Here is a 22,107-nt window from a genome sequence, read left to right on the forward strand (position 1 = left end):
ATATATACATGGTATGCAAATCAGGTTCTTTGTAATTTGTAACTCCTTTATCTTTAACCTTTTTTCAGGGACAAATTTTAAGTGTAGAGATTAACTCAAATTACGTTTTATGGACAGGTATGGATTACTCCTTTATTATTCCTTTATTGGTGCGACAGGTCAAAAGTCTAGAGGTGATTCAAAGGGCTTTGTCATCGTCTCGTGCCCGTTGCTTGTGAAAGTCTGATGTGCAGCAAAGGGAGAAGTTCTTTCAAAAGAAATGGACCATCATCGAGATTCTCCCAAACATCATGTGGTCTTTTTTATTTTTTCAAACTTATTTCTTATCATTTATCTTTGCTGGTAATCTGTTGGGGAGGAAAAAAAAAAAAAAAAGACAAAAGACAAAACACACAAACCAACCAGAAACTCCCACGAAAAGTTTTTAATCGACTTGTCAAACATTATTTACACACCTCCGGTCGAGCACAAGTGCTTGAATGACATTGAAGAAGACAGTTCATACATGAAATATCAACATGGAATATTAAATTAACAGGAAAAGCTTTACACTCGTCTAAATGCATTTAATAAGTCAATGTGTATACAGGATAGGAAAGTGCTTCTCCAATTGAGAATGTTCTTACAAAACAAAACAACAAAATCTCTGCTCATCTTTCTGTTGATGTTGACACTGTTCTTTTGTTTCCCTCTCAGAAATATTCAAGATGATATAAATGATAAGGCAGCACTGGTTAGCGTCATGTTTGATGCCCTTTTGTTTGATTTGGAAAGTGCACTTCAGGACCCAAAGGTTTACATTCTGGTTTGGATGCTGCAGTCCGATACATTGTGCCTTTGTGGGACTTTTAGGGGAAAAGTGTAAAGCAGATTAGCACTGAGGAATTCTCTTGCGTATTAAATGAGTCTGAATTTACACTGCAGGACATCAGAGTGCGTTTGCTGAATCTTAAAGCACCCCGTGGAATGTGCACAGAAGGGGGAGAGCGCTGCACTTAAAGGAAGATAATCTGTTTTGAAGGCATCGATGGCTATCTAAGAAAGCTTGTACTGTTATACAATGGGTAGTTTGTGCATTTTCACTCTACGCCAGACATATTATCCGCTTGCTTTAACATCTCAAGATAAAACTGTCTATTGTCTATCGGTGGTTACAGAATAAGATGGCAGTTAGCAGAGCTTCAAACTTGCGTTCGGCCCACAGTTCATAAAAAACAATTAATGTGACATCACAGACTATTTCTCAGCTCAAGGCTAGGCTGTTAGCAACAGTCTCTGTCCTGTATTGCAGCTATGTAGTGCTTTACAGCTAACACCTCAGGAACTGCGACACTATACCACCAGTATAACCACATTATTTTTGTTTAAAAGAAGTACAGAAAGTACAAAACTTCAAGGCAAAAGAAAAGACATTCAGAAGTTAATTTGTGCTACAGTGGCAGGAGACAGGAAAAAAAAAAAAGGCAGTAGCGCGGTGTCTTCTGAGGCATTTTCACAAAAATCACAAAATACCACAGGAATCTAGTTGACTCAAAAAACCATCAGTGTCGGCTCAGAGGCACCACTGCTAAGATGGTAGAAATTCATATAAAGGTCACAGGTGAATGTTGTCCGTCTATGAATGATACAAAAACACTGACAGCACTAACTGGCTTGTTTCAATGAAGAGACACACACTGAGGAGAGCTTTGCACATAAAATCAGATCAAGTTGGTGGAATTGTTTGTTGAAGAAACAAAGCTGGTCTGTTTTAAGCATGCCGTTTGTTGCTGTTATCACCCTGTGTGTACCATACCTTCAAATTCATTGTGTTTAAATTTTGAGCAGCATGCAACACCTTCCTTTTATTGTTTCGTGTGATTCGCTTGTTTGATATTATTAGTCCATACGTCTTCTCTGTGTGTCTTTAGATTTACCAAGCCACGCTGTGATAGTGAAAGGCACTATAACAAAGAAATCACTGCATCTCAACTACACATACTACAGAAAAAACTAAACAAAACTAACAAAAAATGCATATACATAATTACATTAAGTTTTTTTTTTTTTTTTTTTTAACTTTTTCATTGTTAGATGTCCCTTTGTCTTTTGGATTAAACTTAGGTGAATTTAAAATATTGGGGAAAAAAACAGTAATGATTGTTGTGTCATAATACTTCTTGAACCTTTTCATATTTTGTCACATAACAACCAATATGTTATTGTCCCCAAAGCAACATAAATAGTGTGACTTGCATTTAATCTGATTCCATAAAATACAATCCAGAAAACTAATGAACTTCTGAAGTTCCCTAAAAACCTGACTGTATGTACTTTAACACACTAGTTAAATTGTAGAGAAGTAAATAGCAGGTTTAGACTAAAAACAAAACAATAGCCAAAGCTCTATTGTTTGGTTAAAAGAAAAAATCAAAGGATATGAACTGTCTGTATCTGATTATTGTCTATTTCAAATGTCAATAAGAAATGTCATCGACTAATCTATTCAGCTGACAGAGAAACAGTCACTGAACAAGATTAAAGTCTGAGTCCCTTCACCAGAGAGAAACAAAACAAAATAGGACAAACTAAAGAAAACACGGTACTACAGTGATGCCGTTGGTATTCCAAGCACATGATAACCTAAATCAGGGCATTCCCCTAAAACTAGGAATAAAATCCTCTAACACTTCTCCTATGTCAAAATTCACAAAGTACAGTGATAGTAATTCATGCCACTTCTTGTCCTCTTATTCTACACTTTTACAAGAGATAACTTATGTTATATATATATATATTTTTTTTTTTCTTTCTTTAGGACATTTGTATACTTTCATTATCATATGTTTGGCTCAATAAATGCAAAAAAAAAAAAAGTACTAGTTCAATACGTACAATATCACTCTCCGTTTCTCTCCATGAGGTTTTCCACTCACGGAGAGCAAATTATATTGAATTACCAGGACAATGTAGTAGCCATCTCAAATAAAAGAACAATGTTGCAGAGTTGGGATATTTTTACGGTTACAGTTAATATGAGATTTAATCTCTTTGATGGCAACTTGACAAAAAAAACAAAGTTGGATTTTGATTGATCATTTTAATAAATTGCCTTGTTGGAATGACCAGAAACCACTAGATCTTTATCTAACTCCTTTGCCCCACACAAGAACGAAGACACACACACACAAGCATACACACGCACAAGCTCACGCAGACCAACACACACTTACACAATCAGAAACACACAGGCCTGCTCTGAGGCCTCACAGTAATTTAGCTCTTCGGGGCAGAGCCTAACAGTGAGATTGCCTCTGCTTGAATGAAGTTGGCCCGGGCTAGTCAGACGTTTGTTGACCGGAGTTTTCTAGCAGGGTGTTTTGTTCTGCATAAAATAAAACAATTGAATGTTTGAATGTTCTGAATGCTTGTATTTACTTACATCTGGTGAGTGTTAATCAGTGTTTCAGTCGTACCGTGGGGTTCCGACTTAGCGTCTGCTGCGGCTGCTTTGTCTGCTCCACTCTCGGGATCTGGTTCTAATTGAAAAAGAGTGATAAAGTCAGTTAAAAGGAAACAAACAAGTAAAAGAAAAGGAAACGCTGCATCATAAAACTTCATGTTGCTTACTAATCACTTTCCTGCCCATTAAAAAAAAAGTTGTAGAATATTGTAAATCAGGAGTGTTCAAGTCCAGCCCTCGACTGCTACTACCTTGTACATGCACCCCTGCTCCAACACGCCTGAACCAAAAGGCTGACTTTCCATCACCAGCAGTAACTCAGCTCTGCAGAGGCCTGAAAATGTGCCATTCATTTGATCCAGGTGTGTTGGAAAAGGAATGCATCTAATAGTTGCAGTGCGGTAACTCTCACGGACTGGAATTGGACACCACAGTTGTTAATTGGACACAATTCGTATAGCCAGTCCCTTGTCATTTCAGTCTTTCAAAGGGCTTTAGAGTCACAATCACAAACACATTCATTCTCCAATATGCAGATTGGGAAACAACTTGAGGTTATGCGCCTCGCCCAAGGGACGAGCGAGAGAAGGAAAATGGAATCAAACCCACAACTTTAAGACTGCAAGATGACTGCTTCACCCACTGTTCCACAGTGCACACAGGAGAATACGACAAGTAAAATAATATTAGTATTCCTTAAAGAGTAAATTATAAAACTCTACTGGATTTTATCTGCAGGCATTGGGTTGAATTATGCATAACTTCTTATTAACTTCACTCTTTTGTCTTTCCTGTTCAGAATTGTAAGGATTACAAATTTATATAAAAAAAAAGAAAAAAAGAATATCAATAATGTATTAATCTCCCCAGAGTAAGGTTTTTGTTTTTGGGAGGGGGGACTTTCCAGGATAGCATTTCTAAATGTGATTGCTATAGAAACCACTAACACTAACTGGCAATTAAACTACACATTCAGCCAATACCAAACACGGTCTAAATCTGCTTCTTTGTATGTGTTGCTAAAGCAGAACAGTTTGTGTTTACTGTAAATTTAAACTTTGCTGAAGAGGCGATACTGGGATGCAGGATGTATGTGAGCTAATTGTAACTGCCAACACTCAGTGAAACGTGAAGCTGAGCCTGCTGTCTTTGCAGACAGCTGACCTTCGAAAGGTCAGCTTTTTTGTTTAAAAGACAAACCCTGAGACGACACTTTCTTCTTGCCAGAAACGAGCTTGAAGGAGATCAATTTAAGACAGTCGGTCAGTTCTGATCTAAATCAAAGATGCTCAATCGTCTGTGGCATCCTACCACTAATTGGTAGTACTATAAGTATACAATGTCTTGCAAAAGTATTTTTTTTAACAAATTAGTGTTTTTACATTTTGTCATATAAAAACCACCAACCTAAATATATCTTACTGGAATTTTATGTGAGTGATCAACACAAAGGACTCAAAAATTGTAAAGAGGAAGGAAAATAAAACTCACATCATTGTGACGTGCACATTGAATTAAACGTACTGATTAGATAGTTTGAAAACCATTTTTCTCTGCATTTGCAGCGTGGCATGTATCGGGTTCTTGGCTACATTTCCAATCACTTAAGACAACAACATTATTTTATTTTCTCCTCTTCTTATTAAAGCAGAGCTCAAGTTCAGCCAAATTGGACAGAGTTAATGTCAGCAGGTATAATGTAAGAAAAATTTAAACCGTTCACAGTACGCTTTAACACTGTAAATTTGACACAGATCTGAAAATTGAACAAGACATTTGTGTTGTAGTTCATCAAATATCTCAAAATGTCTGGTTTTAGGAAAGCTTAATTCATTGTATTTGGTAGTAGAAATCATTAACAGCTGTAATTTCTGTACTTGCTGTATTACAAAGAAACCCATTTCTCAAACCTACCTTGACCTTTTTTGAAGCACAAATTCCTCTTCTGATAGGAAAAGTACCCACAGACTGCTCCCACTGCAGACGCAATGATCCCAGACAGGATTGCTGCTAAATGTGTAGAGCCTGCACAGAGAAACAAAATAAAACAAATTATTAAAGAAATAATAAAAGAAGAAGACGAAAACACTTGAAATGCCAATAACATGTTCACATTCATTTGGAATTAAACCAGGCTGGGTAGTTTTTTGCCCTTTGTGCAAGCATACAGCTACGTAACGCCACTGCCTCAACTAATATAAATAGCACAAATAAGTAAAGACGATTGTCTGCTTAGAACTGCTGCACCCAATAATTTACTCAGCAACAACTTTGCTTAAATTACCTGTTTTCAGTCAGTTATTAACATAACTTACTGCATATAACATCAATTTACCACATCATACGAATGGAATGTATCTGCATTGCTGCTTGGCATACCACACAGTTTTTCACCTCGACGTATTTCAAAAATGAAAACAAGGGCTGTTTTGTACCGGGGGTTGCTTTTCATTCAACAGAGAGTAATAATGGCAAGATACACTGAGATGACCCGACACGTGACATGAGGACTGAAGAGGAAGTTGATTGATGGAATATAAAAGTGGAGTCAACGTCATATGCACACCTGAATAAACTATAAACTGCAGCAACAGGAAAAGGTGAGAAAAACGGGCGAGAGGAGCGAGTCAGTGAACTGCAATAAACGTTGAAAAAAGAGAATGAGTCAACATAATTAGGGGGGGTGGGATGAAACAGGAGACTGTAGTGAGTCAGTAGAAGGAAGTGAATGTCAGACATGCATGAACATGCATGTGAGAAAGAGCAGCACACCAAAGGTAAAGAAACACAGTGAAAGGAAATGATTTTGAAAAGAAGACGGCAGCAAATCCATGCTTTGAGTTTAAGCCACGATTAGTCTTTCAGAAAATGAAGTAATAATAACAATAAGAAGAAATAACTATAGCACTCCTTAACATTTTGTTTCTGCTTCTGTGACTGCTGCTTCTAGTCATTGTTTACAAAGGTGCAAACATACTTAATCCCCACAGTTTAAAGAGGAGGTTTTGAAAATGTGATGTGGGAAGCACAAACCAGCTAAGGCCAACACATAACACAAATAAGCAGAGCAAATCTTATGCTGCAGGTATGTTTGGGGAAGAGCCTGAGAGGGTGGGAGAATGTGGTGTAACCAGAACATAGAAGAGAGATTTAACACACCTTTAGGCTTGGGAGCTTCTGGATCTGGAAGGAAAATAAACAAAATTAACAAACATTGGAAAATAACATAGATGTTGCACTAACAACACCTAATTTGCATCACCTTTGATTTATTTGAGTTATAGACATAACATAAGGCAGTGTACAAAGATCCTTTTCAAGTCTTCTCGTCTTACATTTTAGTTTATGCTGTAGTTATTTTCATTACCGTCACCATCGCCCTTCCCCCAAAAAAACAAAGACAAAATCGACAAAGAATACAGCCAAAGGAGTAATGATGGTACACTTTGAAATCTAAACTTGGGCATTAAAGCATAACACAGTGGCCACACAATAAAAGATTAGCAACAGCAAAGTCTCCAGATTGTGTCTGAGTTCAAGTGAAAAAGTATAAAATAATGTATTGGAAAAAAAAGCTACAAGACTCATTATGATTTCATTTTTGTACTACACTTTCAATAGTCAAGGTTTTAATTATTTAAAAGATTATGGCATCGTAGTCCTGAACAAAGGAATACAATGCTAAGATGTATCATCAGACACAAACTGCAAACTTTTGCATGGATTTTTCTATTCCGTTTGTCTTGTAAAAGGTATGCTAGTAATATCCTGTTTCACCAAGTTTCAGATCTACATAATCCCCACTGTTTTTTCTTCTGATTTAAAGAATATGAGCAGGACCTGGTGCAATACAATAACATTTTTGCAGTCATAAATATTTTGATGATGAACAGAAAGAAACAAAAAACAAACAAACAAAAAAAAAACTTACCTTCTGAACTGGCATCAGCCTTTGGAGCTAAAAAGAAATAAAAAAAAAAGACAGGAGAATATGTAATTTGATAAAGCAGGGGGGAAAAGCATTAGTGAAGTGGCTTGGCAGTACATGTAAGAGAAAAAAACGAGAAGAAGGATTAAGTTTAATCTCTTTGTGGCAGATTATACTTCAGGAGTATTAAGCACTTGCGTTTCTGCCTTAACTGTTTAGGGAACAGATCTTTAAAGCAATAATTTTGACATGGAAGATATGATAGCCATCAACTAAGCTAATCATTACACGTGTACACCAGTGTGACGCTAAAAGTGCAAAACTGAGAAGAACCACGCTAAAAGATCCTCAAACAGATTACAACATGCACAATCATGTCCACAAAAAAAGTGAATTCTAGTGTGACTTGAGAACACTTACACATGTGTTAGTATCATCACAGAGATAACCTATCAGATGCAAACTCCTTTTGGCAATCTTTGATCTAAGTGATCTGTGTACCAACAGGTCCGTGATCACCATCTGCTCTGCTTGCCCGAATGTGTCTGTTACATCATGGCCACTGCCAGCCTGCTTCAACTTGACAAAGCTGCTGAAGAAGAAATCTTTCACAACAAAATCCATGATTGTAGTGATTAGAGGGAGTCTGCTTTCATCTGGGCAGTACGGAGTAAATGCTGAGAAAATCTCTACTTAATGCACTGCAGTCAAACTGCCAAGTGTGACAAGTGATTCAACTTATTCAAATCAGAGACACGTCATGATGAGCAGAATTCAGGAAATTCAAACATCTGTGTTGTAAAAGCATTTTAAATGCATCTCGGGCTTAGTGTCTTGCAAAAGTACGTAGGTACACCCTGAATATTTTCATGTTGGCCACATTACTGTCAAACACTGTGGTTACAGGGTCTTCTTTGGATTTCTGAACTTATCCATTTGACTTAAATGACATCCAGTTTGACAAGGCTGCAACGTAAATATCTTTGGAAAAGAATATTTGAATGAGGACTAAAATTTTCCAGCATTACATCATGGCTGCAAGATGTTAGGTCAGGGAAGTAAAACAGTATATATAACAGGATATATCAAGCCATCGAGGAAAAGCCCTAGATAAACACTGTTGTGTAATTTATGTAGCGCCGTCTCATTCACTCCCCACCTTCCTCCATCTCTCTGCACGCCTCTCATAAACATCCTGATCATATAAAATAACATATCAGAAGAAAATCTCCATAATGACGTCTTAGCTGTCTTTGTGTGTTTATTTGCAAACAGCACAGTTAGGATCCATGTGGTCACTCAGGACGTATTTAAATACCTGGTCTGAATAACGCATTTAGAGCAGGACGCTTGACATCCATTCACTCAGTACTGGTGTTGATGACAGGGCTGAACAAACCTCTGTAAGACCAGATCTTGTTATATTGAGTTTATTGGTGGCTTGTGTACTTGTAGCGTGATAATGGTGGATTAAATCGGTAAAGTCCCTCTGCGGGACCAGGTACTAAATTCACGGCCCGCCACTGCCGTGAGTGACTGTATTTTGGCATTGGCATCATTTTTAATGTGACTTTTATTAACTTTTTATTCCATTATTTATTCCACTGTAACAAGATTCCAAAGCACATGCTATATTACAATACAAAAATGCAAAAATATTTCTTACTACGGGGAAGCCCGTCTTTCATAGCAACATCCAGGTAAGGAAAATTGAAATAAATCAGAGCTTATTATGAGCCCTGTCAATGAAGTGGAGTGCTATAAGTTTGACTCTTTATGTGAAGCCCAGAGTGTTTTGCGACGTTGCCTTGATTGTGCACCCTGACAGGTAAAATTACAATTGTTGTTAGAGCGGGTTGCCGAACACACGGCACATAATGAAAATGTCAGAAGAAGAGTCACAATGATGGCATTTATTTTTATGAAATACAAAGAGCAGAGTTCTGTTGTTTTTCAGCGTGGACAATTAATGTCTCTGGACAAACATTGTATTGATATCCTGGTGAGAAATCTCTATAATCTATCTTTCAAGTTCTCTTTTTGCACTCTATAAAAAACAACTTAATTATGGGAACATGCTTGTCCAAGTGAATATCATTCACAGCGTCTTGTATTTGCTTGTGTAGATAACCCTCTGCGATAAAAAAAAATTGCATCACTAAGCCTTATAACAACATGGAAACCAATATAAACTATTGTAGAAATAAGATAAGATTCTACCTAGATAAAAACTAAACAAGATAATATATCTTTACCATCATCATTTTATTCTTTTATTGGTTTCAATAACTGTTTTAGCTACAACTGAGTAATGTAATGGAATATTCTTAGTTAGCAGCTCGATACACCTGATGAAAACAGTGATCTACGGATCACTTGGGCTAACTAAAATATTTTTATCGTGATCCATGTCTTTCCCTTGACCAGGTGCTATTCATTTCTGAGTTGAACACAATGTTTGAAATGAAATAAATATATAAAAACTGCAAGTGAAGCAAATTTCATGTAAATGACAATTAAAATAAGGAGATTATCAAACACATTTTAATGTCAGTGCTTCCTTGTTGAATCATATACTAAGATAATATAAATCGGAGAACTCCTGAGTCCAGTACCCCTGGAAGCCCGACGCATTTCTACAGAACAAGTCTGATATTTCAGCAGAAAGGGTGTCAACGGTGTGAGGTTTTTTTATAAAAGGATATAATTTGTCACGAATGATGCCTTAACTCTATCTTAGGGGAAATCCCATGGGTGTTTTAATTCACGGATATGGGTGTGGCTCAACCAACGTAACAGATGCGGATGAGGAGGGAGAACTACAATCGGGGCTTTAGCAGGCTGTTGATAAAACCTTTTTATCTCTTAACAGTTTTTACTTTTATATGACTGATACATGTGATAAAGTTTTTTCTTGACATTTGATACATGAATCAGACCGCCACAGTCTTGTGCCTTTCGTAAATCAACACTTTCGTTTGAAAAAGAAAAGAGAATAACACCACAGTGAAATGTAGAGAACAAAGAGTGGTCCCTCAGCTGTAAAGTCAGTGTAAATCATTTGGGAGGTGTCTTCAACAACCAAATGGCAACACCCAAATGTGGGAGGTAAAAGTGTGTGAGTCAAATTCCCACCTTAAATGCAATCCCTGGGAACTGTATATTTAAGCAAAACGGCACATCTGTTACTCATAATTTTTCAGAAATTAGTGAGATGCAATAACTCTATACACACAATTTAACCAAAGACATGAGCTCTTTTAAAACAACCAAAAGAGAACAAAACAAAGATCTGAAATGTCTTTAAATATTTCCTGACAAACTTAAAAGGGCTTTGTTGTTGCACACAAAGTGAATCGCACTTTTGATCTAAAATTAATTTAAGTTTAGGACTTACTCCTTCTAAACTCCCAACATAAAACAGTTACTCTTCCACTTTAAGCACAACAAACAATAAAAAAAAAAAAAGTTCTATTCTTTGAGACTATCCAATTATTTCTCCCTGATCTCTGCAGCTCAGGTGAGGCTTTAAGGGCCAACCTCCACAAATATGTCCCCATTGAGTTACTAATATCAAAAGGACTGTTAAAATAAAATAGAAACCAAATTAGAATGAATAAAGTTAAACAAAATTTACCTTTGATAAGATTCTGCTGGACAGTCGCTTTTACAACTGTAGGAAAAGACAACAAAAATTAATATATCAGGTAAATAAAAAAAAAGCAGCAAGAAATTACTAAAATAAATTTTCTGTATGAGATCATTTATAAATGACATGAAAAACAATATTTAGATAATACTTTATAGATTAATTAATCAACCCATGTAAATATCAAAGTATAGGTGTATATCTACATAAGTATAAAAGTAGAAAGCGAACAGATTACTGCAAGGTAATGAAACCATACCATACCAACTGTATTTATAAAGCACTTTAAAACAACCACAGCTGATACAAAGTGCTGTACATTAAAACACAACATAACAATAAAAAAATTAAAAAAAAACTAACACATAACAGCTGAAACAAAAAATATGATTGAAGGAAATATTTTTTTTTCTGATTTATTTGTTCTATTTTAACTCAAAAATTGTTCAAGAGAGAATTTTATAGCAGCAAACACAACAAACATATTTTATTGATGAATCACATTTCTTGTTGGTTGTTGTGCCACTTTTCCTTGGGGATAAAAAAAAAAAAGTATTTTTTAATTTTATTTGAATTAAGCTTGTAATACAAATGCCTGTATCTACAAGCGGCATAAAGGCACTAATTCAATAAAAAATAAAAAATAAAAAAAAACTGATCCTCCAACATCAGTATACACTGGAACTGAACCGACTTGTTTAATTTGCTGTGGAATTTCTAATCTGAGCCTAACAGTTACCAAGAAACTCCTTTGTAAAAATGTTCCCTCCCAGAATAACCAATTTACAACAAGATCTGCCAATCCTTTGTCACATATGGATCAAGCAGCAGCAAACAGTCTGCATCAAACAGGATGCTGACTGACAACTATCTGGAAAGGTGAGTGTCTTGCAAGACATGGAAAAAGTAAGTAATGGAAACTGCAGCATTTTGCCAGAAGAAAATTACTGTGGGAAACAACAGACCTCGTTTCCACTGACATCAGTTGTGGCTGAATTGGTGATATATGTGTGAAACAAAGTGAAATTTGAAAAGCCATATGCATATAGTGGCATGAAATGGCTCAAATAGGCATTATGGAGACATTATTCTATAGAGATCAAAGTTGTCTGCTGTCTTAAGCAAATAACATTGGTTTAGGAATGTTTTAACGTTGTTTCTTTTTCTTCTTTTTTTTGCCTGTTTAATCTGCTTCCATAAAATTCCCAAATAGTGTTTTTTGAGGTATTAAGCTGTCCCCCCCCAAAAGAGAATAACACGGGAATATCATTGGCACAGACTTGGGAATATGCATTCCTCAATTTAGGTGTGCAACTTCTCAAGGCGGTCTAAGACGAGGGGTGTGTTGTTGTTTTTTATTTTGTGTGATTTTATGGCACATTTACTGAATAGGTTCTTTCCCTGTTCAACCGTCATAAAATGAGAGACGGCAGCTGTATAAACAAGTCTGGACAGTTTCACAGCATCGAGAGAACACAAAGTAAGACCTCAGAATCATCTGTGTTCAGATCTTTCTGCACCATGTCCTTTTTTGCTAGATAAAAGTCATATAAGAGTCAATATACCCAGGTTGATTACCAGATTAATGGTACAAACATTAAGATTTTTACTCCATTAGCGCTCTACTGTGCACACTCCATGAGGGAAGCCACTTTTCCACTACAAATGTGGTTGTTTTCTAAAGACTGCATGGTTTGCTGTATAAAATTTGTCCTAAATTGATTTTGAATCAAATCACCAATGTGTCTGTGTCTTTTGAAAGGGCCTGCTCTCTTTCTAAATGAATAAAAAGAAAGCATTAAGCTGACCCTGCCGGTTAGTTCATTTGCTTGTTGTAAGAATATACTTGCATCATACCAAGAGCTCGTCATATACCTTTTTCACATTTTTGTCACAGCCATCAAGTTTTTTGTTGGATTTTATGCAATAAGCATAAACACAAAGTAGCACATAAGAGTGAAGTGAAAGGAAAAACGTGTACTCTTGTTTAATTCCTTTAACAGATCAAATCCCCAAAATTCTTCCTTCTATATGTGTAACTACATCCAAATACAAATATGCTCAAATGAGGGAGAAGTTTTAAATTCCGAGGTTTAAACATCCCATAAAGAACTATTTAATCCATTATAAGATCGTGGGAAGAGTGTTGCATAACTGCAAACCTACCAAGGCACACTATCTGCCTAATCTGTCAACCAGTCGAGATGGTAACTCTTGCTGACAGGACGGTGCGTCCCTTTGATATAAGAGATGCTTGAAGAAATCCATTTTTAATAGAACTCTATAAAGCATCTTGTTTGTAGTTTGCCATAAACCATAAAGGAAACATTAGAGAAAGAAAAAAAAACGGGCTTGAGGCAGATGACACCAGAACGTTGCCAACTTTTAAAAACCCTGTATAGTTTAAGCTAATACTGCAATGGTAAAACATGGTGGTAGGAGCATTATGTATCATGGTTGTCCACACCAGCCCTGAATACAAATGTGAATCACACCTTTCATGTTTTTATGGTTGGCGAAAGATGCTGAAAACTTTGCGTCTTTTATCTTTCACTTGATAATTAAGCTCAACGCCATGTCACATGTAATCCCATTGAGCACACTGCCATTTACGGCTATAGCATTATAAAAAGTGAAAACGCTCATCATCAATGCTTTTGCATCAGTTATTGCAAGCAGGATTTAAATGTTGCATCTTAATTAATTTTCTGTTTCAAAACATTGTGATCACATAAGTTCTTACTTGTTTCGTCGATCTGTGGAATATGTTTTCTTCCCTCTCTGACCCTCTCTTCAGGCTATTGAAAATAAACCATAACACACATAAACCAGCAGAAACGAGATGTGTCAAAGCAAACGTTTACTAAATGGTTTTTAAAGTCTTCACATTACAAGCACTGACCTTAGAGGGTGCAGCAGTTGGGTCAGCAACCTCAGGTACAGGAGTTGTTTTTTCAGGCTCTTCCACATTATCATCATCATCATCTGAGTGAACTGGCAATACAAAGAGAGGCAGGACATGAAATAGCTTGCCTAATTCTACATTATTACAGTGTACAGAAAAAAAAATAGTCACTGCCAACTCTCAGTGAAGATACTGTATCATAAAAATAATATCAGCTTCACAAAAGTTCATTACCCCCATGGCTCTGCTTCAAGAAATTAGATTTTTACAAATATTTTACAGTGACAATATTCAGAAAGGATTAGTGTAGTAATATTAATGTAATATGACATACACTAGTTGAACAGGTACCCCAGTTCAATTGCTTTTTTTATGCAAATAGTGAATCAGTCAATAAAATGGCAGCAACTCAATGCAAAGCATTTAGACATCTAGTTAAAAAAAAGTACACAGAATAACATTTTCAGATAATCAAACATATTTAGAGGAAGCAGAAAACATCACACCAGATTCCACTTCTGTCACCTAAGCACACAATCCATTCTGTCTTGTCTTTACAATTCATGTTGTTGTTGGTGGTTTAGTGGTTGGGGGAATATTTAGTTCCACATTGAGTGCCCCTAGCTACGACTTGAGCATCATTTAAAGACCTCAGCCTGCCTGCGTATTTTTGCAGGTTTTTGGACCATCACACTGACTGAGTTTGCTCCACTCTTCAACTGTGACCAGCTCTCAGGCTAGTAGAGCCTTTTGGGTGCACAGCAGGTAAATCTGCAGCAACTGTGTGACGCAATTATCTTAACATTGACCGAAATCTTTGAGGAATGTTTTCATTTTATCACCACACTTAATAAAGTGGACTATGAGAATATAGGTAAACATTGAATTGACAAGATTAATCTAGAATAAGCACAAATAAATAATTATTTTCTAAATTACCTTGTGGTGTGGGAGATGGTTCAATTTCAGCAGCCACTGTGGAAGGTGCAGGTTCTGCACCAACAGCAGGTGCAACTCCTCCTGAGCCGTCTTCTGCAGGTGCTGCTGAGGTCGCCGCACCTGCAGACGGTGCTGTAGATGTCTCTGACTCTACAATACCGCCATTCTCAGCTGTAGCCAGTAGCTCAGGGTCATCTTCTTGTTCAGGCTCTGCCGTTGGCTCAGGATCATCTGCTGATTCAGGGTCAGCTGCTGGTTCAGGCTCTGCCGTCGGCTCAGAATCAGCTGCTGGGTCAGGGTCAGCTGCTGGTTCAGGCTCTGCCGTCGGCTCAGAATCAGCCGCTGGGTCAGGGTCAGCTGCTGGTTCAGGCTCTGCCGTCGGCTCAGAATCAGCCGCTGGGTCAGGGTCAGCTGCTGGTTCAGGTGCTGCCGTTGGCGCAGGGTCAGCCACTGGGTCAGGGTCAGCTGCTGATTCAGGCTCTGACGTTGGCGCAAGGTCTGCTGCTGGGTCAGGGTCAGCTGCTGGGTCAGGGTCAGCCGCTGGTTCAGGCTCTGACGTTAGTGCAGGGTCAGTTGCTGTGTCTAATTCACCTTCTGTTTCTGGTACTTCCTGTATTTAACAGATTTTTTTTTAACACAATTGAAGTTTGAGAGTGTTTGTAGTTATTAGTGCAGAATAAGGATGTGGTACATTTTATAGTGAGGCACAAAAACTAATGAAGAATCAACTTGTACATCATTAATTCCACAAAACTTAACAAAAAATCAGCTTCTGCTTATGTCATTACCTCTCACGCTCAGCTTTCAAATTTTCACTTACATATTTTAAAAGGATAGCTTTTTAGTCTGTGATTTTAAGGTAACATCTTGTACACATTAGAAACAAGCAAATCAAACTGAAGGGAAGCATTTTGTTTTCCTCACCGTCTCTGCTGCGCCATCAGCTTCTCCATCAACCGCTAGATCTACTGGTTCTGTTGCCGTGTCTTCCGTCTCTGGAGCAACCGTTACGTCTCCCTCATCTGGATGAAGTCATGTGAAAAAAAAAGAAAGCAACAGAATAACATTAGACTTTTACATTATATACTGACATGTTTGAGCGAAAGGTCCAACTCTTCTGCTTTAAAAGAAAAACGGGTGAAATTAGAGAGATCTGGCTGCCCAAGTCTCAAAAAGCTTGAATTGCCTCTGAATTCTTTCAGTGGGTAAATCCCTGAAAAGATTCCCATCACTGATCAACATTTAGTGTACTCTATTTGTTATTGAATGAGAAAACCTGTGTTCAGTTTAAAGCAGTGCTAACGAAACTTCATGGTGATGACTGTGGAAACACTGGGACGATTCCTCAAGGTCTGTGAGAACGCAAGCAGATCCAGGGCCACACCCCGTCCTGACTGATCCACGATGGTAACACTCAGCTCTGAAGTGGATGACATGCACTTCGATCTCATCTGACCCCAGGCAGCACTCAACGAAAGTCTCAACCTCAGGACAGCTGTTGCAGCTTTGCACTAATGAGAACACTTCTTCTTTGTTGTGCAACTGTGTGTGTGTGTGTGTGTGTGTGTGTGCGTGCGTGCGTGCGTGCGTGCGTGCGCTGGAGTTAGATTTGTGACATTCCCCTGTTTCGTGTGAGTAGCTAAAGCAACAAACACTGTTTAGTTTTTATTTGTCTTTGCTCAGCTGATTTCACATGTAACCTGAGGCTGAGTCACCCCAGCAGTACTTTTCCGCTTTACAATAATTGAAGTGGTTACTAATGATATTTTGTTAAAATTCCACAAATTTTCAAGTCAAAGCCGCACCAGTTGCTGCGAACAAGAAACTCTTAATAAGTATGAGCGTCTATTTTGAGCCATGGAGATGAAGATGCTTAAAACTTGACATGCTTTTTGTATTTATGTTTAATCCTCTGTAAGAATAAAGGAAGCAGTTCTTAGGTGGTTGCTGCGAAATATATACAGTCACATCACAACCCTAACCCCACCATGTTGAAGTTGCCTACATTGCAGTTATTTCTGAACAAAACTAAATATAAATAATAGATTAGCAGACAAAATGTAAACAATTTGTAGAGCCCTGAGAGAAAACCATGGCTGGCTAACTGCTAGCCATGGTTAAGTCAGAATGAGCTAAATTGCTTTCCATCGCAGCTAAACAAAAGGGTATTTCTTTGTCTTTTCATTGAATCTGGACATCATCTGATGACTTCTAAAATAGTCAAACTGATTCAAATTTCATAGAAAGAAGGTGGATTTACATTTCTGGAAATGCCATGCTACTTTTAAAACCACAAAATAGAAAGACATTTGGACCACCTAAGAACTAGGCCTCAGCTTCAACACAAACACAACAATTGTGGCATATGTTTGTTTTGCTGTGTTTATCCTTTCCTCTTAGTCATTCCATTGTCAGCTTGCATTTGAAGAAACAGAGTCGGACTAAGCTAACTGGATTTGGAGAAACTCACAAAGGATCTGGTTCACCGCAAATTTCACCAAATCCGTACTGAAACACTGTTAGAGGTAGTTTTAACAGGAAAAGGGACAATAAATCAAATTCTGCTGCATGAAACCTCGGCCTGGCCTGGCTAGTTCCTTTAACACACTGGATGTGCCGATGTCAAAGACAGATTGTGGCCCTTAGAGTATTGACTCCATTGGTGTGGGCTGTTAGAAATAATAGGGCTGCACTTTTTATGTGTCATTTTTCTAAAATATACAGCTATAATCTTGTCTTATCATCACAATATAATGTATTTCATAACTACATTGCCAGGTAATAACGTTATTCTCCAAGCTAGACTATACATGGGAAACACTATGATAGAAGGAGGAGACAAAAGAAAATAGGAGCTCTATACCCTAAAACCTTTCTTTAGGGTGATATAAAAATATCCTCTTCCTGTATTTACTGCGTTCGTTCCTAAGTTAATTTTCAAAAGATTCCTCCACCTGCCAAGTCAGATTGCATAAGAGTCAGTGATGCCTTGAGGGAGACCAGCATGAACAATATCTGAAGTATCTCTATCGCACCGTAAATCAACTGGAGGGGAGATGCACTGATGACACCCTGGCTCTTGTCATTCTAGCATGGATTCGGTGGGAACAACTCAAAATTCTTAGAAATTCAGTTTATGTGAACACGTACATACAAGCTATAAACAAACCTGCATACATTCATTTCACTCATTTACGAAAGAGTTTCTGATGCTTCCTTTTTACTTTGTGAGCCCAAAGCCACGCTATCAGCTCTGCATCCAAGCTAAACATTAATCACAGCCCCTAATGAATCACACTGTATGCACATGTGTGCATGGGTGTGGCACTGTGGTTGTTTCAGTTTCCTCATTATTGCTTTGGAAATCGCTGTCTTAATCAAAGATGAATTGCGGCGCACTTGGTTGAATTTGATGAGCCTCGGTATTTCAAATGCTAGTGATAAAGCACTGAAAACATAACCTATACATTATTCAGAAAAAAAAAAAAAGTGCTCATCTTTATCCAGCAATGACAACCCTTGTTTCTAATTTCTCAAACACTACATGAGTCCCGACTTTATCTCACAGGTTAGAGCTTGCATGCATATGAGTGGGAGGTTTGGTGGATTTCATGTAAGTGCTCTAACTCTTTAGTGAGTGTGAGCCTGCACATGCACAGGGAGGGAAGCTACTCCTGGATGTAAACTTCTTCTGTTGCTCCACTGAACATTCTGTTCTCACTTATCAGTTTACCACTACCTCATTCAGCCGCCCTTACCACCTTTACATGCGGAAATACAACTCGTGCATGAATATAAACTGGTCAGGCTTCTTCTTGTCTGTTCCCCCCAGTAATAGAACAAACAATCCCATTTGCACACAAGGGAAGCTTCATGTTGACGTCTACTCACACTTTTAATAAAGAGTGTCCTGTTTTCTGTTACCCCAGCAGTTAAACTTCCTCTCCCTCCTTTTTCTCCTGCTTCTTCTTAGAGTCTCTTACTCCGCTTTCTTCATTCCCTTTCTTACTCACAAAGTCCTAACTCTCTCTTTTTCATTGCCATAACTTCCCCCTGAGGCTGGTGAGTCATCTTAGTCTCCAACATGACTGCATGCTATTGTATGTAACTGCGAACGGCAAAAAGGTCCCTGAGGGAATAACTCCTAACTGAAACCATGTGATTCGTACATACTGATAGTGTATTTGACCATGTGATCCTCACACATGGTCAAGTACACTGTGAGTTCTTTACAACTGGCAAATGCTTTGTTCAAATAAACACAAGTCCGTCTTTCTTGCACATTTTTTTTGAAACATTTGACAGTTACAACTGCAGCCAGAAAGCTCTAATTTGAGACAATGAGTGGTTTTATTAGATAGTACACCATCTTGTTAATTGATATATCTCATTGTCCTTTCGGCTACAAAGAGCAAAGAAGACATTGGGTTACATACTATGACTATGTATTCAGTCACAGGGAACATCGGGAGACAACTATGCACTGGTAACAGCAATTTAAAGTGTTCAATGTACATTAAAAATAAAGGAAACAGTACATGAAAAGATCCCATTTATACACACTCAACAGCTCCAGCTGGGATTCGAACCCAGAAGTTTTGCTGCAAGTCAGTTGTACCAACAACTGCATAACAATGCAGCCTACTAGTAAAAGTTTGACAGTGAGTGCCAGTCATTCCTTTTTACTTTTCTTTGTCAGGGTTGAAAATGGTTGGTAACTATTTCAAAAATGAACAAGGTGTCACAGGTTTACCTAACATGAATAAAAACCGTATAGTAATTTGTCAAGGAAAAGGACTCCAGCAGCATTTGTAATATTGATAAAACAACTTTACTGAATTCTGCTAAATTTCCATGTTGCTGCTTGCATTTTTTACAAAATACTAGACACGTTCAAGACATTTGAAACTATTTAGGATTAAAATTGGGCAAAGTTTAAAAAAGTGGAGTTGCATATTATACCAAATCAATCACATCAAATCCAATTTAATCACATTTCTCTTATATCTAATTTTATATACACAACCACCATACAAGATTTTGACCTTGGGGTTGATGTATGACTCAGTTTGGGTAATAATTATTTTCAAGATAAATGCAAAGAAATTTCATGAGAATAATGAGAACAATTCCTGGTGGCTGCATGTGCTGTGCTTTTATTGGTGATGTCAGAACTTTGTTTGAAGGAATAACATCAAAGCTAACTGACCAATTTTACTGGTCGCTGAATTAGGTTTTATATGTCTGTGTGATATACAAGATACATATCATCAGGATTCCAAATAAGCTGCCGTCATCATTTTTATATTGGTGAAAAATTTCAGACTTTTAATTACAACTTACAATTACACTTTTGTTAAAAGGTATTGCTTTTTTTGCCTTTCTTTCTTTTTTATTTTTTTATTTCAAGCTAACGTAATGAACTAGGCAGTCCAGACGGTTTGCGATCGCTTTAAAACTTCTGACAAGATGGCGGACTCTGGCAAGCCTGGTATTTACTGAGGTGGTGCTAGTTATGTAAAGCTTGGAAACCAATCATTTATCAGCTTTAGCTCGGCCGTGTGCGAACAGAACTATTGGAGCAATGAAAGGAATTTTATCTTTTGACTCTTCTGGTTTCCGCAACAATTGTGTGAGATCACCTGAGTGAAAGTGAATGATCTCACGTTTGTGTCCTAACCGCGCAACTTTTTGTCCACATGTGTCCGATGATATGAGAGCTTCTCCAAACCATTGTTTTGTGAACAGTGTTCTGTTTACTCCAATCATAACACCTTAACGCACCCATAAGGGAGAGAATATGTGTGTGCATGTGTGTGAGCGCTTAACCCACAAAGGGATGATTTATGCGTTGGCAGTTGAAGGTGTAAACACAGACAAGTTGGCGCACTCACAATACACACACACCTGGCACACCTCACACCCTTTTCATTTGCCTTTCAGACACAAATGTTTAATGGTTTGCTTATTCACGCACAAAACGCATGGAGCTCTCCCATACTCTCACATGTTCTGTACATAAAAGTTGCAGTGCACCCCACCCTCTCAGAGTTACACACACAGACGTAGAAACACAAAGGGCCCGGGAGGAACGGACGGCGCTGAAACTAGTTGTGTGTGTTGGGTGTTGTCTACAGCTGGAACTGGATCTGGTTACCGAACACTCCCTATTCCTCCCTTCTATAGCTTAACACACACTGTAAATGATGTCCACATGCGCACAACTGACCCCACACTTCATCTTGTAAACTGATAAACTGATTTCTCTTGCACACGTGCATGTCAGTGAAACATGCCTGGGGAGACTTTCAGGGTCCCAGTGCACCAAAGTCCACTGAGTTCACAGTGAGCTTACACTATCTCAGAGTGGTTTACAGAGAGAGAAGAAAAAAAAATTGTGTGTGCGCGTGTATACATTTAAAGGTGCTTTCTCCCTGGCGGTTTGTCTAGTATGAAAAAAATGAAACGGTAGAGTGAGATTACCACCTCACCTCCAAACACCAAACGTTCAACTGAATTTGTTTGCATAATGATAGCGTGGCCCTTACTTCTCCTTCATTGTGTCTCTCTCTCTATTTTCCCTCTCAATCAGCTCAAGCATTTATCCTTCATCTTCTTCCAACACCTCCCCTTGCTTTTCCCTCAGTTTATGTGTTTTTCCTCAACCATTCCCCTTCTCTCCATGTGAGTTTTATTGCGCATTTGAGCAATCTGAAATCATTGCATGCACTGCAGGCAAAAAAAAAAAAAAAAGGGGGGGAGCTTACAAACCAGCTGAAGGGGAAGGAAGAGGGGAGACAGACAAAAAAACGACAAATAAAAGACACCTGGAACAAAAGCAAAAAAGCAAAAAAAAAAAAAAAACAGCTAAGCACAGAGAAATGAGCGGTGGGAAACAGGAAAATGGGGAGACGGTTACTTGGGTCCACCACACCCCTCAGGTTTGAAATCCCTAAGAGAAAGATCTGGACACATTTTAGAAAAGGTGAGGCATCTGTCTTCACTGATGATGGCCCGGCTGAACAGACAGAAGATGAAAATCTGTTTGGTCATCCAATTAGACATTAATTAAACCAAGCAGAATGTAGGGAGTCAGTATAGACAAAATGAGATTAATGAAGCATGCACACAGACGGAAGAGAGGAAAGAAAAAAAGATAGATAGATAGATAGATAGATAGATAGATAGATAGATAGATAGATAGATAGATAGATAGATAGATAGATAGATAGATAGATAGATAG

The 22,107-nt window shown here is 37.9% G+C and overlaps 2 protein-coding genes across 2 annotated transcripts in view; both read right to left on the bottom strand.

Annotated features, from left to right (window-relative positions):
• arsh (arylsulfatase H) overlaps positions 1-6,012 on the bottom strand; it is a 19,236-nt gene extending 13,224 nt beyond the window's left edge. Inside the window, exon 1 of the mRNA XM_016664442.1 lies at positions 6,009-6,012. The gene's annotated coding sequence lies outside the window, so the exon portion shown is untranslated. The remainder of the gene's footprint in view (positions 1-6,008) is intronic.
• The window catches only part of LOC103156542 (protein TsetseEP), a 22,181-nt gene continuing 483 nt past the window's right edge, over positions 410-22,107 (bottom strand). Inside the window, exons 2-11 of the mRNA XM_007578634.2 lie at positions 15,788-15,885; positions 14,864-15,473; positions 13,922-14,013; positions 13,763-13,817; positions 11,008-11,043; positions 7,374-7,400; positions 6,602-6,625; positions 5,357-5,467; positions 3,456-3,518; positions 410-3,364 (exon numbers count right to left, since the gene is read on the bottom strand). Of these exons, the coding sequence (XP_007578696.1) occupies positions 3,318-3,364; positions 3,456-3,518; positions 5,357-5,467; positions 6,602-6,625; positions 7,374-7,400; positions 11,008-11,043; positions 13,763-13,817; positions 13,922-14,013; positions 14,864-15,473; positions 15,788-15,885 (1,163 nt within the window). The 3' untranslated portion in view covers positions 410-3,317. The remainder of the gene's footprint in view (positions 3,365-3,455; positions 3,519-5,356; positions 5,468-6,601; positions 6,626-7,373; positions 7,401-11,007; positions 11,044-13,762; positions 13,818-13,921; positions 14,014-14,863; positions 15,474-15,787; positions 15,886-22,107) is intronic.

Source organism: Poecilia formosa, unplaced genomic scaffold, assembly GCF_000485575.1.
Source record: "Poecilia formosa unplaced genomic scaffold, Poecilia_formosa-5.1.2 Scaffold486, whole genome shotgun sequence".
NCBI lineage: Eukaryota > Metazoa > Chordata > Actinopteri > Cyprinodontiformes > Poeciliidae > Poecilia > Poecilia formosa.